Source organism: Egretta garzetta, unplaced genomic scaffold (genome assembly GCF_000687185.1).
Source record: "Egretta garzetta isolate BGI_Z169 unplaced genomic scaffold, ASM68718v1 scaffold14, whole genome shotgun sequence".
NCBI lineage: Eukaryota > Metazoa > Chordata > Aves > Pelecaniformes > Ardeidae > Egretta > Egretta garzetta.
In genome coordinates, this window is record NW_009259588.1 from 1,425,599 (window position 1) to 1,444,789 (window position 19,191).

Here is a 19,191-nt window from a genome sequence, read left to right on the forward strand (position 1 = left end):
ACCCCACGGAGGGAGGGGGGAGTGAGCGAGCGGCTGCGTGGTGCTGAGTTGCCAGCCGGGTTAAACCACAACATTCCACTATTCAAAAACCATGCTCCAACAAGAGAATTATCTCCTCCTATGCTTTTCTACTGCCATCATTAATAATGAACTTAAGTCCTTCATAAACAATTAAACCTTCACAAGACACCTCAGAAGTAAAAAAACCAAACATAAGCTAAGGCATACATTTTAAGTAGCACTGTTTCCATCAATTTGGGTGTCAACTTCAGATGGCAGATCAAGAGGCCTCAGATACTAGGTACACTTCTAAACAAAATCAAACCATCTACCCTGGAAATAAAAACTGTTTCAATGAATGGTTTTCAATTAAATTCAAAATTATTGATTCGGAATTACTGACTTTGCAAATGTATACTCTTTGCGTGTAATTTTTCCCCACGTACAAATTTTGGGAAAAGCAAACTCAAAACAAATTTACATGGTACTGAACTTTACAATTCATGAGCAGCATCTTTTTTTACACACAGCTACAGATCCTGGCTAGTTAAGTTAAAAACCTAACTGAGGACAATGTTAGGCATCATCCATTTGACAGAACAGTTTTAGAGAGAATAGTTTCCCAGTGCAATCAAACCAAACAATACTGAGCATCAAAGAACCATAGAATCATAGAATGGTTTGGGTTGGAAGGGACCCCTAGAGGTCATCTAGTCCAACCCCCCTGCAGTGAGCAGGGACACTGCTAACTAGATCAGGGTGCTCAGAGCCCCATCCAACCTGGTCTTGAATGTTTCCAGCGATGGGGCCTCCACTACCTCTCTGGGCAACCTGTTCCAGTGTTTCACCACCCTCATTGTAAAGAATGTCTTCCTTATATCTAGTCTAAACCTACCCTGGTTTAGTTTAAATCCATTACTCCTTGTCCTGTCACAGCTGGCCCTACTAAAAAGATTTTTCCCATCTTTCCTATAGGCCCCCTTTAGGTACTGAAAGGCCGTAACCAGGTCTCCCCGCAGCCTTCTCTTCTCCAGGCTGAAGAAGCCCAACTCTCTCAGCCTGTCCTCATAAGAAAGGTGCTCCAGCCCTCGGATCATTTTTGTAGTCCTCCTCTGGACCCGCTCCAACACTTCCATGTCCTTCTTGTGCTGAGGGCTCCAGAGCTGGACACAGTACTCTAGGTGAGGTCTCACCAGAGCAGAGTAGACAGACTGCATTGATACTGGGGGTTACCCCGACCCAGCTGCAGGACCTTGCACTTGGCCTTGTTGAACCTCATGAGGTTCACATAGGCCCACCTCTCCAGCCTGTCCAGGTCTCTCTGGATGACATCCCGTCCTTCTGGTGTATCAACCGCACCACTCAGCTTGGTGTCATCTGCAGACTTGCTGAGGGTGCACTCAATCTTGCTGTCTAGGTCATTCATGAATATATTAAACAGCACTGGTCCCAGTATGGACCCCTGAGGGACACCACTCGTCACTGGTCTCCATCCGGACATCCAGCCATTGACCACTACCCTCTGGATGTGACCACCCAACCAATCCTTATCCACCGAACAGTCCACCCATCAAATCTCCAATTTAGAGAGAAGGATGCTGTAGGGGACCGCGTCAAAGGCTTTGCAGAAGTCCAGATAGATGACGTCCATTGGTTTTCCCTTGTCCACTGTTGTCACACCATCATAGAAAGCCACTAGGTTTGCCAGGCAGGACTTGCCCTTGGTGAAGCCATGCTGTCTATCTCGAATCACCTCCCTGGCCTCTATGTGCCTTAGCATAGCTTCAAAGAACATGGCTACCTTTTCAGACTCTGGAAAGGAGTGCTCAGTTGCAGACTTCTTTGCGACCTCCTCAAACTTGATCTCTTCCCCACAACCCTCCAGCAGGCCCCTCACTGATGTAATAAGTCTTCATAGTAGGGCTTAACTTTACAAGCTAGGTTCTTCCCCTCTCTCTGTACCCCTCCTCCTCTCAGCTCATGTTTCCAGTTGTTCCTATTCCCTATCTTAAATCCTAGCTCCTTCTCAGAAATCATGCTTTCCCGATTCCTTATTCTCAGTCTTTTTGTGCAGAAGAATAACCACAGCCCTTTTTTCTACAATCTTTTTGGCTTTTCTTATATAGAGCAAAACTGGAAGGAAATAATTTTCTGCTTTTTAAAAATGACTTAAACCTAAATACAGCATCTAGATAACGTGAATTCATAATATCAGACACATATGAAACATTAATATTATTTAGATCCCATTATTTTAAAATTACATAACTGTATAACTGATCTATATTTTCTTATTAAGATTTTGCCTGATAAAAACTTTAAAGCAAACTTTACCCACAGCATGGATTATACATAAAAACTCCTAACAAATGCAAAACCCTAAACGGAGCACTTTACAACCCGAACTTCTAATTAAAACAAAAAGGTTAGTGACTTTGGTGGGGTACAAGGGACAGCACTACTGAAACAGTAAAATTTAAGTAAAATAAGAAACAACAACTGTTAAAGAGGACTGAAAATGTATGAAAATACTGTGAGTAGCATGACAAAACCGATGGAAGGCAGACAACAGAGGAGCAAAAGAGTAATAGCCTGGAAGGCAAAAATATTTTCAAAAGCCATTAATATTTAACATTGTAAAAATAAAGATACACTCCCACAGAAGCTTTTAGATACATTATCAGCTTTGCTATTACAACACTTACCTGAAGCAACAACAGTGCTTGCCCATAATGTATTTTCTATGCTTAGGCTTTCATGAACTGCTGGATCACTGTCTTCCTGTTAAAAATATGAGCAGCTAGTAAGTAAATCAACAGCACAAATAGTCATAGTTAAGAATAATGCCAAACCATCTAAATAACTTGCACAGAATGCCTGTGTCCTTGTATCAATCACTGTGTAATAGTATTCATTGCACATACTTTATTTGTCTGTATACGCACACAAGAATAAACTTCCAAAAAGTGAAATACTGCTTGAAGTTCATATTACTTAAACCAAATTATATTAAAAGAACTAAAGTCAACAGTGTTTTATAAGGGACATATTCTTTTCCTCAGATGTATCAAACTGCAGAACAGTTTGCTATAGAAAGCAGAAAGTGAGTTATGAACACTAACCACCAAAAATTAATACCCTGTTCTCTATGACAAATCACCTATAATTCATAAAATAAGTTATGGCAATCATCATTTTGCAATCCAAGCACATTATAGCAACTTCAGGGAAGAATATTTTGACTTTTAAAAAGAAATGCACACTTGCCATGTATTTACAAAATATATATCCAATGGGAAAATAATTCCAACAGGAAAATGCTTCCATGATTATTCCAAACTTTCCTTTTTTTCCTCCCCTCTCTCCTCTCAAACAATAATGGTCCACAGATTGTAAACAGACTTAATCTCTCATAATCCATTTGGAGCATGTACAGATTTGTTACTCATTAGCAGCTGTGAAATGTGCTCTTTACAACTAAAGGAAACTTTAGGAGGTAGGATAATCAAGTGTATTTGTTCAAATTACAGATTGTGCTAAACATTTTACAGGAAAAGGGGGACCACTAATTTACCAAAGTACACAATCATCTCAGCATAATGTCAATAATCAAAACCTATGTCCATTTCTCATCTCTATTTTTGAAACAACCACCAAGCACAGGATAAGCTGCTCAGAAATCTCTGATCCTAAAAAAGAAAAATCTCAAACTAAACAGATACATTCTGTATGTACTTCGAAAGATCCCTACATAGCAAGGCAACTATAGCTCTTATTCTCTTAAGTGAAACAAAATCATTGTTTAAAAGGCATAGAGAACCACTTTGTCAAAAATAGAGGGGAAGAGAGGGAAGATCAGAATTACCTATAAGAAGAAAATATAATTTTTGAATCAAGACTCACATAAGCAGTAAAAATTCTGTCAAGAATCATCAATAATCTATAAGATTAGTATTTCATTAAGAAAAAAACAAGTATTTTTTGATTCTTACTTAAGGAATTAATAGTGCAAGAATTACTTGCCATACTCCTAACAATTAAAATACATTAGGTTTGAGACAACAGCAACTGCAACCCCACTCTAATGGAGTAACATGACATCATGTAGGAATTTTCAGTAGCTGGGGAGTACTACAAAGAGCAGAAGTCAATTCCAAGATATTGGTACGTAACAGCAGAAATATTTCATATTGATAGGCCAAGGAATGTTCAGTTGAAGAGAACTGAAAATATCTCTCTGAAGGTAAAACAGGAAAAGCAGCTACAGCAATACTCAACTTATTGGTAGTATTAGTAACACATGAAGTCTTGATCACTGAAACATTAAATAACAAGAAAAGTATTCTGACCTAGCTCAAAAAAGTATCATTTGTGGCAATTATCAGTCAACTTCGTAACACTCAGTAACTTATTCCTGAGATGAGTACCTTTGATAGGGTTCATCCACAGCCTAAATTTTTAGATACTTTGTCCTAACTTCATAATGCTTAGATTCCTGGTTTGATTTGTTATTGTTCCTGGGTTATTCAGATTCTGTGATTATTTTGGCCTTTTGAAAGCCTAATTAAGCAGTGTATAGACATAAAATCCTAAGCAGAAAGTATCCAAGAATACTAGTTCTTCCAGAGGAAGATGCTACTAATATAGGCAAAATACTAACTGCAGCTTTTGGGGAATGGCAGTCAGTGGAGAGATTGCCGTCTACACCTACAATGTTGAAACATGACCATGACCAGTGGTAAGTTCTTGTACAGAACTTATTTAGAGGTTTCAGAATCTGTTTCAACAAGGCTAGAAATAGGACACGAACTGGGCATATGTGAGTTGAAAACAGATATCGTATTTGTCATTCCTGTCATGGACTTTTCAAGAACTGCTGAATCTAATACGACAACTTTCCTGAAATTCTTTCATACTCCCATATAGACAATGCTGATTAGCCATTCGTGACAAGAGTGGAAGGCTGCCACTTTCAACCCAAATGGTGGGCCTGGCACCAAACAAGAGTCTTAATTTCACACAGCTTGCCATGAGATGCACAGATTGTTCCCAGTCAGCAACACACATGCTAACCTTGATTATGTTTTATCATCCACAAACTATTCTGCATAGTCCAGACTGTTTCAGCTTGCTTGATTTTTATAATTCCACCTACCATCATACACTACAAAAAAAAAGGAAATTCTGCTCAAGTATTCTGAACAAGAAAGCTGTGGAGTTTCTCACTGCATCAGTAGGTCAACTGCAAACACTGTATAGGTGTACAAGGAAAATGCTTTTATTTACAAGAACTCACCACTGTACCTCAAAGAGCAAATCACGCTAGAGTTTGTCAGAGCAGTCCCCAGCAAACATTTAATAGGATGATGCACACTGACAGAGCTGACCATAAAGATCCTGTATTTCAGTCAAACACTGCAACCTCATGGAAATGAATGGTCAGCCTTTTACAGTCACTAACATATAGTGATAAGACAGAGACGCAAATACCATACTTGCGATGAATTCAGTCTCAATAAATTAAAAAGTTTTTGTATTTTGCCCTCAGAAGTTCCATACAGAATACCTGCTGTCCACAGTGCGACTCCAAATAGCACCCTCCAAACACTGGAAGAGGTAGTTTCCCATCTACCACTTACTAAAACTGCAATGATATTGAAGTAGTCATTTTTGCATTAGGTTGAATTCCAGCATGAAGAAAGAATTTGAATTTTGACAGGAGCATTGTGTTTTAACTAGTCACTAGCACAGAACTAACATACAGAATTAGAGATACAGAAAAGCTGTAGAATTGAAAGAAATGTTCACTGCTGTATCTTTGCATACATTTATTATTGTAACTTTAGATAAGACTAAAGTAAGACTTCAGAACAATATAGCTACAGAAAACACATCTATGATTTGATAGTTGGCTAATACTGTAGGTTAATATATCCTACAAAAAGTGGACAGATGAAATTCCGTACAGTGAAATGTAAAGCAATGCATGCAAAGGAAGAAAACACCCCAACTTCACAAAGTGAGGAGCTCTGAGCTGATCAAAACTACTTAGAACTCGTAACTGCTCAGAACTTGTCATGACTACCCGGAAAACAAATTTGAGGATTATTACAAGTTTACCAAAACACTAACTTAATAGTCTAGAACAAGCTAAATGCTTAGAATTACTAGCAGAGAAAAAAGGAACAACAACAAATCATGCTATTACAAAGAAATCCATGGTTTGCCCAAGTCTTAAGTATGTAGTTCTAAATCCCTCCTTCCCTTCCCTTATTCCAAACAGAAAGTAAAAAGAACTGGAAAATGTTCAAAAAGGGCAACAAGGGTGGTCAGTGTAGCTTCCATACTAGGTATGACTCAATAAACCTGAACTCTTAACGAGGAACATGACAGACATCTACGAAATGGGCACCTAGAAAGGGAGGATAGATCCTGTTGTCTCTTACCAAAGAAGAAAGAAGTAATAAGTGAAGCCAGCAAAATTAAAACAACAGGCAATTGCTCTTCACAAAAATATGTAATTATCCTGTACAACTTCTTCCTATTTGAATGCTAAAAGGTTACATAGGTTCAAGGAGGGACTGGGTAAGTTTAAAGAAGGAAAATTCATTGTAGGTTACTTGCAGAAACCAGTAACTTACTGACTCAGTAAGTTCACACATAACAAGTTGTTAAGAAACAGAAGAATCTTCTGAGACAGCATTACCATCTCCTTACTCTAGTCTTACTCTTTTTCCCCAACAGTCTGCTTGTGGTTATTGTCAGGAATAGGACACTAAGCTAGGAAAATATTTTTCTTCTGCCTTATTCTTCAGCTAGCAAATTTTAAGACTGTGAATTATGAAACTCTTCCACACAAGCAGAAATTGAAAGCCCTGCAGTGATTATGAAGAGCTGAGAACACAGCCAGGAAAAAGTCACTTGTCCAATGCCTCCTTTTAGGTCATTCAAAATAGGAAAACATCTAATGAGCTATATCTCTTTCCACTCATGACATGCTCATCAACAGAATGGTTTGGCTGATCAGCTAGCTTCTGCTTATTGCATTATGATAATTTAATGTCTTTATGCCCTCATCTAACTTTTCCACCTTTTTAAAGTTCATTCAATTTATCAAATACCATACCTTCCATACCCAAATGGATGATGACTTAACCTTATTTTTCATTTGTTGTAAGTTACTCCAATGAAAAAAATAAATTACAGCTTACAAGTTTAGCTGTTTATTTTTATTTCTACTTTTGAAGAGATGGTAGGGACAGATAAAGCAGGGAAGGGACAAGGACTGAACAAGACAGGTCTGCAGTAAGGAGAAATGGTTCTGCAAATTTTGTAATATTACTACAGCTAACAGAACAATATATGTTTTGGGGTAAATGAAATCTATAATTCACTAGTAGCAGAAGCTTGACATACAAGGGCTTCCTTGTCCAGCTGATAAAGTTTCCACTTAAGGCCTGCTGGGTTCAGTTTCATTTTGCAGCTGTATGTTTGTTGGTCATTAAGTTCATTACCAGAATAGTGCAGTTCAGTATTGCATTTAAGCTTCATATTCAGGCTCAGTTTTTGAAGTCATGTGCAATATTGACCACAGAAGTTTAAATTGTCTACAGTTCCTATTCTAGGAAATTAGCCTGTAGCTCTTGCATGTGCAGAGAAAAAGGAACAGATGAGCAGTGAAATAAAAATTGAATATATCCTACTCTCAGTCCTGAATCTGTAACATAGCTGACCAAGGATCATAACAAATTTCAAGCAGCCATTTAAAGAGTTTCAAAGCTACAATTTGTTAGAATCTTTTTCAGATAATGACAGAGGCCTAATCATTTAATGAACCAGTGTACCACTTCCATTTGACCTTTTCTAGCCCTATTCCTACCTGACAGAATGCAGCACAACAACCCCCACCAACTTTTGTAGGAAAGTGGAAGAATACACATTAGTTTAGTTGCATCACTGAAAGAGATTCCTTACACACCTCAGTCCTACACTTAATTACTCATGCTGTGTTCCTTTTACTGGCATATGTATTTTGTACAGGGTCAGATTCGGTTCTGCACACGTTGGCTCCCTAGTCTGGCTGTCTGTATGGATTTTAGTGCCAGCACAAGGAAGGTGAGTAAAAAGGAGTTGCAAAACTCATTCTCTTCAGTGGCAACATAAAATTAAGCCAGATTGAAGTGAACACAACCATCCCTTCAAAACAGGTAGTTCTCCAACAGCAAATATGAAGTAATAAAATGATTCAACTTTCTCTCTAGTAAAATACAAGACTTATCCAAGAAAACATCTGTATAATTAGCTCCAGGCCAGAGATTCTACTCAAATTAATATAAAATTTCCAGCGCTCATGTCTCGATATGTATTTTTTCAAAGTATCAACAGCTACATGCAACAGGTTTTGCATCAAGGTAGTTTTTTAAACATCTGACAAGGTACTATATTGGAAAAAAAATATACCAAATAGTTCTGTACCATAGCAAAAAAGTTTATTACAGCATATGAACGAAACCCAAAGGAATGAGTTCTCTGAGATTTCTACCAGAATGAAAAAAAACCACCAAAAAACCAAAAAAACCCAAAACACATATATTCCCAAAATAAATGAAGAGACTGAGGTGACAGCACAGAGTTACAATATAGGAGAAGTGAAAGGAAAATATTCTTAAGGAATGGTGGAAGAAGGACCCAAATTTAAACAAAATCCAGCAAAGGTAAAAAGCAGAAGAGAGAATTTCTGTGATCCTGAACAGAAGCTGTAAGTAAAAGGTCATGCTGGTCATAAGACTGGTCATGCCAGTACACACTGATGTAATCTTCTAGAGTACTCTTTGTGCTCCAACTGGTAAAAGCACGGTTAAAAAGTATGGCTACCAGTTATTTTCTTTCTACATTCAGGGGTTTTTCTCATGCTTTTTCAGAATTGATGAGAAAGTCTAGAAGTTATGTCTGTAAATCCCTGTCCTATGCATCACTATTTCAAAATAAGCTCAGCCAAAACATGGATGATACCGCAAGAACAAATAAAACAAATCTCACACATTTTCACAGAACGCTAATTTAGCTCTATTCTTTCTTGGTAGAATGTCCAGAAGAGGAGAGAGGATGGGAGGAATTAACTTAAATAATGGAGTAAGTGCCAGACATGATCCTTCCTGCATGCCCATGCAAGGACACACACTCACTTTCATGCACTGACAGCATATAATGCACCAAAATCCATGAAGAACAATGGAAAATAACTTCATGTGAAGCTGGAAGACGTCAAAGTATAGCATAGCTTTAACTCCTCCTGACATGGTTATGCAGGTGTACTGCAAAAGGTATCTTCTGTCAGCAATCAGGTTTGCTGTGGCTGTATTTCTCACAGAGAAGTACTTAAGAGAAGTTGTTCCCTCATAAAAACTCCAGAGCTGTGCACCTAAGTTTCTGTTTTATGGTCATGCACTTTTTGAAATTATCTAAGTTTGTCTTCTACATTGTTAGTACTCTGTCTTCATAATGGGGAAAAAAAAAAAAAGAAAAGAAAAATCAATGTGCTATTACCCTGTCAACCTACCCTTGCAAGAATCCTTTGAACATCAATGCTTAAGTAGGAAAAATGTATGCATTAGCATCACTAAGCACACTAATTTTTTTTACTTTAACATAAAATAGAAATTAGATGCAAAAACTGGTTTAGTGTAAGAAGCAAGAGCTCACAGCAGAAGTAGAAAGATAAATCAGTAAACAAGTGTCCTAAAGCAACATTTCACTATGCAGAAGGTACACCATTAAAACAAAAAAAAATCCTCTAGAAATATCTGCAGTGTGATCCACTACGAAGCAAATCTGAGGGCACTGCCCTCAGATGCATGCACACACAAGTTCAGTTTAAACTGCCCTTCCTACTGAAGCAGTCAAAATAACACATATCTAAACCTGAAAGCATAAAATGCATCAGGGTTATTTACACATATAAGGGATGCTTGAATCATACAGCTCTTATTACAAGTACAAACAGAACCCACAACAGGGAGCAACTGTTTAGTGATGATTTCCCAATGTCTCAATTACAGGTACCAGAGTTGTTAAAAAGGCTCTGCAGAGTTCAATTTATATTTAGAGAAGTATACACTTAGCCACTGGGACAGGAATAACATGAATTTTACAACTGTTAATAGAAGTTTCATTTGGACAATTGGTCAATACAAGGTTTAAGTAAACACTGTTGCTTACAGCTTTAGAAGGTGTGAGTAAATGACATTTACTTTGTAGGCAGCATGAACTATATAACTCGTATAAATTGGTCTTCAAGAGCCAACAACTGCAATATCTCATTCATCAGTGTACTTAGAATTGTGAACTGGAATTCCAATTACTGAACAGAATCTATTACCAATTTGAGTCACTGGGGTAAAAAAACTCTTCTCTCTACCTCCATAGTAGTTAATTCTCTCAAATTATTTTAGAAACAAACTATCAAGAGAAATGAGTCTACTAACACTGACTTTGGCTAAAATAAACAAAACAATCACTATATCTGCTAATATAACGCTACAAATCTGTAAAGCGATTTAAAAAAATTTACTACCTATTAGCATGGACACCCTGCTTTGAAGGGTTAGCTTTAGCAGGCCACCTTTTGAAAATAACAGAAAAAAAATCACAGAAATTATTCCATTGTTATTATCATATTTGATTTTGAATATAATTATAGATGGAAAAAAGATTTAATAAAGCCCCCATAAGTAGCTTTTAGTTTTATTTCACTTTTTGAGATAACTGAACTTTGGAAGTACTAGCTTTCCCTTAAACAGAAATGCTGTTAAACAAGGCACATTTTTACTGCACATAAATTAGCAGTTGTGTTGTCTTGGGCTACTTCATTCAACTTGCCTTTTTTTACATATATGAACAATACATTAGATGCCTGGAGACAAACAATATATGCTACTATACAAATGGTTTCATATAAAAAGATTATAGTGGTGTCAACAAATACCCAATTCTTGGATTCTGCTTTTTTCAGATATTCTTTTTGTATCAGCTTTCCGCAATGCATATTTAACAGGATATCTTCTATAAGAAGTATTGCCATGGCAGGAACGCAGAAAAAAATTTACTGCTGTAAACTTAAGGAAAGATCTGATACAACTTTGACACCAAGTATAGGTTTCACTTACATTGAGAAATGGAAGAGAGAAGTAGAACTACATTTGCACACACTACTTACCCGTGTGAAGGTACCCTCAAAACTGTGAATATCCAGCTGTGGCTTCTGAGCATAAACATAAGCATTGATGGAAAAGAGATCCTGTAAAACAAATAATGTACTTACTATTATTTAGACTTAAGTTTAATCACGTATTTTGAAGAACCTTCTAGTGGCAAAGATTCCAGTTTATGACCCTCCCCATGCCACCCCAAGTCCATGAAGTTTTTACCCAACTAAGAAACACGCTGGTCTTTCCATACACCTTGCTATAAACGAACCAGATCCAAGATGATATTCTAAATGTGTTGACAGTTCAAACACTAAACTGTTTAAAATTTATAACGAGTTAGAAATTTTATCTGATTTATTTTCTCTTAACAGACCCATTTTAATTTATAATAGTATAACATTAGTATTTTCCGTATATTTGTTCTTTTAAAAGTAAAGTGAGTTTTGTTTTGGTTTTAATGAAACTGGAAACAAAATACTTTTCCAACAAGGACAAAAACAACTCAAGACAAGAGGAAACAATGAAATTGATTCAAGTTCTCTTAAATGCTCATGCACATCTGCAGTCAACCCATGAGAAAACCCCATCAGGTTCAAAGAAGGCTGGATACATCAACAGGATTACTCAAATGCTTCAAGTCAGGGATACACTAAACTAGTCTGATAAAATTGGGTCTAATATACATGGTACTACTACTCATGACAGCAAACAACCCATGAACTTTCCTACCCTAAAACTAAGAAGAATAAGAGACTCTTAGATACTACAGTAGTAGACTCTATAAATAGGTGGTGGTATGGTATAAACAGGGGAAGAAAAAAATATCTGATGATTGCTAGATCTTAAGACCTGTCCCTAGAGGCCCAGGGAGGATCATATTGAAACCGTGAAACAATTATTTCATCAGGTAATTGTTCTAAACATCCACCTCCCACAGAAAGAATACTAATTGTTAAGAATCTGATATGAAGGACTTCCTTCTCATCACAAAAGCAAACCTTTTGGTGCTTTTTAGATGGTCAGGACCAACAGCAGCTAAGAGATTTCAACACGAGTAGACCACTCATGCATGGATTCACAATACAATTTCTACTCTGGAGAGGAGCAGATGCTTGATACCAAATCCCAGTGGATCTAAGAATCATAACCTCTGATGAATTGCAAAAGCATCTACCTTCTCACCGTATGTAGCGCCTAACTATTTGGGTTATCTCCATCCTTTAATGCTGGATGAATCTTGCAAAAGGCTAATCAGACACCATCTCTGGGAAGCAGATTACATGGCTACAATACCCTGCTCATGCTAGCCAGAATGGGCTCTCTTCAAAAGCAGAATTAATTTTACGAACGTATAACCACACTTTGGCTCAAATGTAGCTATTTTTAAAAGCATGCCATCATTTTTTGTTCAGGATTTTGAATAGAAGAAAAAAATAACTACATTTGAATATTACATAATTTGAACATTAAAAAAAATTAACTAGATGTGCTATCATCCAGCTGTGTTAATGTCTTAAAACCTGACACATTTGTACCCTTTTGTTCCTCTGATAAAATGGTTATAGATTTTTGAATAGCATTTTTTCACTTGTCCATATCAAAATGAATGTTGGTTTTTTTAAATCTATTTTACATTTATCAAACGTTTTACTTCAGTTTAAAAATGTGTACCTCTAAATAATGAATTTGTATTTCTGTTTATATTCTGCAGACAAGAAATCTCTCACTTCATACCTCACAAAAACACACAGACTTTGTATTTCATATGCTTTTTAAAACATGAATCAAATCTAAACATTAACTCTCACAAATTGCCTTTATCTTAAACCATTAGCCATTTATTGTAGTCTTTCACATGAAATTCATTCATTGCATCATTTTTCTTCCAATGTACTTTCATCAGGTTCACGAGAAATAATTCATATGAAACTAATACACATGCGGTATCCTGTATCTTCATCATTCACTTCTTTCCAATCTGTTATCACCTACAATTTAGCTAATCCAGGCTATTATATCCTTTACTATGCAAAGAAAAATAAAGGGTCTCTCAGTAGCAGATAGCACAGCAGAAAACTAATACCACACACATACTCATATACACAATAAAAACTGCTAGTGAAATGCGTCAACCAAGAACTTGCTTTTCAAAGAATGCCTTAGTAGGAAGCAATGTTAGAATAAAAGGAAGCAGAAATATCCACCTTTTTAAGTATATTGGCATTTGTACAGTAATATATTTTCCTGGCTTCTAATATTTCTTTTTCTATTGTGATGTTCTCCTTTGTTACATTTTTAAATGTAAAAATTTCTACCACATTCCTTTGGTGCCTTTTCTTTTTATGTTTTAGTTCTCCTTTTGTATTTCTAACTTAACACCTAAGGTTTCATGTTTTCCTTCTTTTCTTATTTGAATTTCAACCAAGACACTTATCTTTCTGAAAAACTGAGATCTGCACGTTCTCTACACATTTGTGGCATTACTCTGGAATGCCACAAACTAGAACCGGCAGAGTATTCCCAAAAATGCATGGTTTTTTTTCTAAAACTAAAAATCATATGAAAAACTTTTGTTCTGAGAGAAGTCTGGGGTGGTAGTTGATTGGCATTTCATTCACAAGCAGTAGAAAGAAAAGACATACAAGCGTATTACAGGTGTTCAGTAGCTTTCTGAAGTATTTTTTTATTATTAAAGAAAACGGATAAGGACTTTTTTTCTGTAGCCCAATGCTCTGTACTCCAAATGGTCAACATTCTCAGGCCAATAAAATACAGTGGCTGAAGTACTGCATTCAACAATGAAGGTTACTATAAGAGTATGAAGATGTTCCTTCACCTAGTGCTACTTGCCCAGTAGTAGAAGCTGTGCATTTCGCATCAGAATGTCTTTAAAAAAGTTGTGATGGTGAATTTAACAAAGATATAATCAAGATTTGTACACAATACTACATGTAAAAGTAACTTCTGCTCACTGAGCAAAGAAAATTTACCTGGTTATGTTATGTCATTGCTTCTCCCTACGTAAATGCAGGGAGAAGGGAAATTACCCTAAACAAATGATTTAATTATATTTAAAAAGGCAACTACTTTTTGTTAATAATTTAACTAATGAGAGACTTGATCTTTGTGAAATTCAGCTTCAGTAAAGAGTTATTTTCATACTATAAGCACTGAATCACTGGTTCACTGAAGCCAAATAGTTCTACTGATATGTTCAATGGAAACAGTATTCTACGTCTAAAATTACGTTGCTTCTAGGAGACAGTGAGGGCAAATGACCTCTTTTTTACTCAAGGAAAAAAAAAACTTGATAGGGGGATTGTAACAGTTCTAGATTAAAGAAGCTATTTGAAAGACTTGAATTTCAAGCAATTGAAATTATTTTTATACAACAGTAAATGAGATTTTTAAAAAACCTTGATATGTATTTAATTATACTTGAAAATAATTCAGAAGAAAGCATATCATCCTTCTACAGTGAAAGTCAGGAAATCACTTGATGATGGTAGAATAATGAAAATGTTCTCTTTTGCATTTCAGAATTTCAAAATCACTGTAAAGTTATCAATAACATAGAAAAATCTCCTCTATTAGGTCAAGGGCAACATTTGTTCACCTTACTTAAAGATCATTAAAATACATTCTTAATCATAACATGTAGTTCATTACAAATAAAATTGCCTTTGGTTCAATAAAACTAATTAAATGTAAATGGTATTGTTTACTGCTGTATGGATCTTCTCAAATAAATCAGCAAGTCACCATTTATTGAAAATTACAGTGACCTCATTGCTGTTAATAAATTTAGCTGACCACACGAGCTAGAGCCGAGTGCCTCGGAACACTCATCTTGCCAGAAGAACTGCCTCACCTATAACTACAAAACCCTGAGAAACCTTATCTAGGTGTTACAATATTTGCTGCTCAGCCGTCACTAAACGACTTGTTGAAATTTTAGTTCTTTGATCACATTAAGCGCTTCAGAAAGACAACAAAATCTGTATTGATCATCTTGGTGGTGTCATCTGTTCTTTAAGAAAAGCTCCGAAGGTCTGGAGGTCTGTTTATTCTGGGTGTCACAGTGGGTAGGGTTACAGTGCTGCTCTGCTGACACAACTGATAGCACATGCTGATGCAAGATCCTCACTACCTTTACATCAGATAACTACAGAAAACGAGTGACGATTATGGTGAACACATTCTGTCAAATGCATAATCAGATTATTTGAGCCTATTTTATGCTCTACTTGCACACATGCTCTTAAATTATTAAAAATACATTTTAATATGTAAATATGAATTGTAAGCCTCAGCTTTGAAAATGTCCTGCAAGCACATGGAGAAGACACACTGAGAGGCATTGCTTTACATGTGGAGAGTACGTGGCAACCACAAAGGGCATCGCGGCAGGGCCCCTCCCCAGGCATGTGCAGCCTGCCTGAAGTCATACGTTACAATAACATGGGCATGTTAGAAGAATTTTAGTAACATGCTACCTATGGAAGAGACCATGTCATTTGCTAGTATTGCGCAGAATGGATAGAAACCGGCATTTATGAGGTATGAATGATCTGGTATTTGGGCAGGTTGATTTTCCAAAATTCCTTAAAGCAAACCAGTTTTCATTAATGGCGTGATTTTAAAAAGCTAAAGCAAAATATTTAGATAGGTGTTCCCTGAAGTGATATTTTCACTGGGTAAACTATTTTGGGGACAAATACAATGCACTGCCCACCTTGCGCAGCACATAATGAAAGGAGGATCATGTCCCAGCAGCTTCTTTTGGCAGAAGGAAGGATCATTGCCCGATTCTCCTAACATTTTGTAGAGAAAAAGAAACCAAAGTTAATCCCAGACCGGAGCACAAAGCTCAGTCCTTTGCCAGACTTCTTCAAACCCCAACAAGTTTCTGCAGAAGTAATTTTAAGCCTATCAAAAAACATATGCCCCTATTACTGTACAGGTTAGTGATATAATCACTGTAAAGTACTGGTTTTCCAAGTTAGGAACAGAAAGCATAATGATGCTTTACAAAGCAATAGACATTTTCAAGTTAATATGTGAAAAGCAACTTGCCTGATTTTTCAGTTTTATTAAGAGAAGTTTTCAGCAACAGAGGATTCTGTAGAAGCCTATGGTGAGAAAGTCTACCTGAAATGTATTTCTCAAATGATCCTTACCTTCAACCAAGTTGCTTCAAATTTTTTCCACTGTGCCTACAAGAGAGCTTGAATACTGCTTGCTGAGAAAACCTGAACTACCTATTTTAAGCATCCCTTTTTAGATAAGTTGGGTGTAAAGTTTCAAAGGGTGCTAAACACCATCCCTATGTGTTTATGTATCCTATTTTTACTCTAACTTCTTTCCAAACCCATTATTTTTACTGTAGCTATAAAAGAAATAATTCTGCCCACTGCATTTTAATTTAATTTAAAAAAAAAAAAATACATGTAGGGCCTAGATACAGATAACAGTTTATGACTCTATTAGGAACAAAAATTAGGCTTAGAATAAAATAATTCCATAATGCTATTTTTTGTTAGTTTGAAATTCATGACTTGCTTAGAGCTTCATACTAATTTTCTGAAGTGGTCCATCCACGGGGTTTCCTTAGATGGATGATATTCTTGCATGTTATTGCCATCCCAGTCAAGGTAAAAGTGTCTTTGCAGAAATTAAAGAAATATCAATGTGCTTTCCACAGGAATGGAAACAGCCTTCTGGGATGTGCGCTGAGCATTATTTTCTGTGTAGGATGTGGGGATCCCCTAAAAAGCATTTACATTTGGGTGCATTAGACTACCATGTCCCCAGAATAAAACACAGATGGGGCTTAGGAGTGAAGCAGGTACACAACTAGGAGTGAAGCAGGTACACAACATGACCACTGCAAACAGTATAAGACCAGCTGGGAAGCAGCCTTTCAAAATGATCTCAATAAAGAACCACTAAGTGTCAATGGTTTGACCAAACCACACAGTATAGAACTATTAGGAACAAAAATTAGGCTTAGAATAAAATAATTCCATAATGCTATTTTTTGTTAGTTTGAAATTCATGACTTGCTTAGAGCTTCATACTAATTTTCTGAAGTGGTCCATCCACGGGGTTTCCTTAGATGGATGATATTCTTGCATGTTATTGCCATCCCAGTCAAGGTAAAAGTGTCTTTGCAGAAATTAAAGAAATATCAATGTGCTTTCCACAGGAATGGAAACAGCCTTCTGGGATGTGCGCTGAGCATTATTTTCTGTGTAGGATGTGGGGATCCCCTAAAAAGCATTTACATTTGGGTGCATTAGACTACCATGTCCCCAGAATAAAACACAGATGGGGCTTAGGAGTGAAGCAGGTACACAACTAGGAGTGAAGCAGGTACACAACATGACCACTGCAAACAGTATAAGACCAGCTGGGAAGCAGCCTTTCAAAATGATCTCAATAAAGAACCACTAAGTGTCAATGGTTTGACCAAACCACACAGTATAGAAATTGGGAGATAGTTTAGTTTAGTTGGCAGGAAGCATTATACCCAGTGTCAGTTACTTCATGATGACATGTCAGCTTAATACAAAAAGTCTTGGCTAGCGTGGTTAACCACCAATAACTGTGTGATACGAGAAAGGGCAGAGGCACATGAACTGCTTGGTGGATCTCACTTGCTGCTGGTAGCCAGGGAAGGTTTGTAAAAACGTACATAGCTCCTCGATTAACTGCACCTGATGACTCAACACCAGTTGTCACCTACAGCTCAAGAAGAGGGAGAATATAAAAATCTTGCAAGAAGCACAGATCAGTCAGAGGTAGGTTAATAGCAGTAAGTGGAAACAACTAAGGAAGAAATGGTTACTATATTGTACAGATGACTCCTGTATACTGTTTCCAAGATGTGTGAATAATTTCTTGGTGATACCTTGCCTTTCCTTCCCTTACATGCCCAGAACGACCATGACTTGAAGCAAACCTTCATTTTTGCAGGAAGTTGAGGCTGCATGTCCTACCATTCAAATGCAGGCTCCCCAACTTCAACCATTTCTGATTTGTTTTCCACTGTAAACAACCACAATACAAACATTTAGTACTTTCAAATCAAATGCACAGGTTTAACCATACTTTTATACTATCTCCATAGATGATTAACAATTTATTAGTCAAGTCTATTGATAACTTTTTTTTTTTTAAAAGAAAGAATATAATATAAAAAATGACATTACAACAATTCCCTGCTCTACCAGGTCTATTTCTTCCTAGCAAGGAGGGAAAACTTCAGACATGGATTTGGTCTGGGGTTTTGGGGGGTTTTTTTGTTGTTTTTTAAAAGTAAAACTTTTCTTTTCCAAAGGAGAGCGTAGAAAACCTTTGCATTGTAATTATTCCAGATTTCATCAGCCTCAGAACACCAAAGCTCAGAACGCAGAAATTATAACCAGTAACAGAACTCAAAGAGACAGTGCTCTGCACGAAGAGTTGTATTTGCTGAGTGCAGTCAGTTATACTTCCCAAACAGAAGAGAAATAAAAACCAATAGCTAAGTTGGACACAGTTGTAACTATCTGAAAAGAACTATTTAATAAAAAAACCCCAAAGACAGAAAACTGACTGGACTTTAGTCAAATGCATGCTTCTGTCTCAAATGTGGATGATTTTTTTTAATGAGAAAACAAGATAGGTAAAAACCTACAGGAGATGATTACAAATACTAAATTCAACTGCAGGTTACAGAATACTTGTTAAAGTCTATTATTGCACCAGAACTCCCATCTTGTAGCCTGACTTGGCATCTCTGTCTGCCAGGACCAACCTTCAGTTCCATCCACTGCTCCCAATCCTCTAAATTCAAACCTAGCTTTTTTTTTCCTTCCCCTATCACATGTGAAGCCAGTAGCCAGAACACTACAAACACAGGAAAAAATCTCTCCCTTTTGCTAATTTCAGTGTGGCAGCAACTCTGTAATTCTGGAAGAATAACTGCAGAAGTCCTGCT

The 19,191-nt window shown here is 36.8% G+C and overlaps 1 protein-coding gene across 6 annotated transcripts in view; it reads right to left on the reverse strand.

Annotated features, from left to right (window-relative positions):
* Positions 1-19,191, reverse strand: part of ATP9B (ATPase phospholipid transporting 9B (putative)) — a 171,337-nt gene that overhangs the window by 81,389 nt on the left and 70,757 nt on the right. For all 6 annotated transcript variants that reach the window (XM_035893429.1, XM_035893430.1, XM_035893431.1 and 3 more), the window contains 2 exons: positions 11,216-11,296; positions 2,706-2,781 (listed from right to left, as the gene is read on the reverse strand). In XM_035893429.1, the coding sequence (XP_035749322.1) occupies positions 2,706-2,781; positions 11,216-11,296 (157 nt within the window). The remainder of the gene's footprint in view (positions 1-2,705; positions 2,782-11,215; positions 11,297-19,191) is intronic.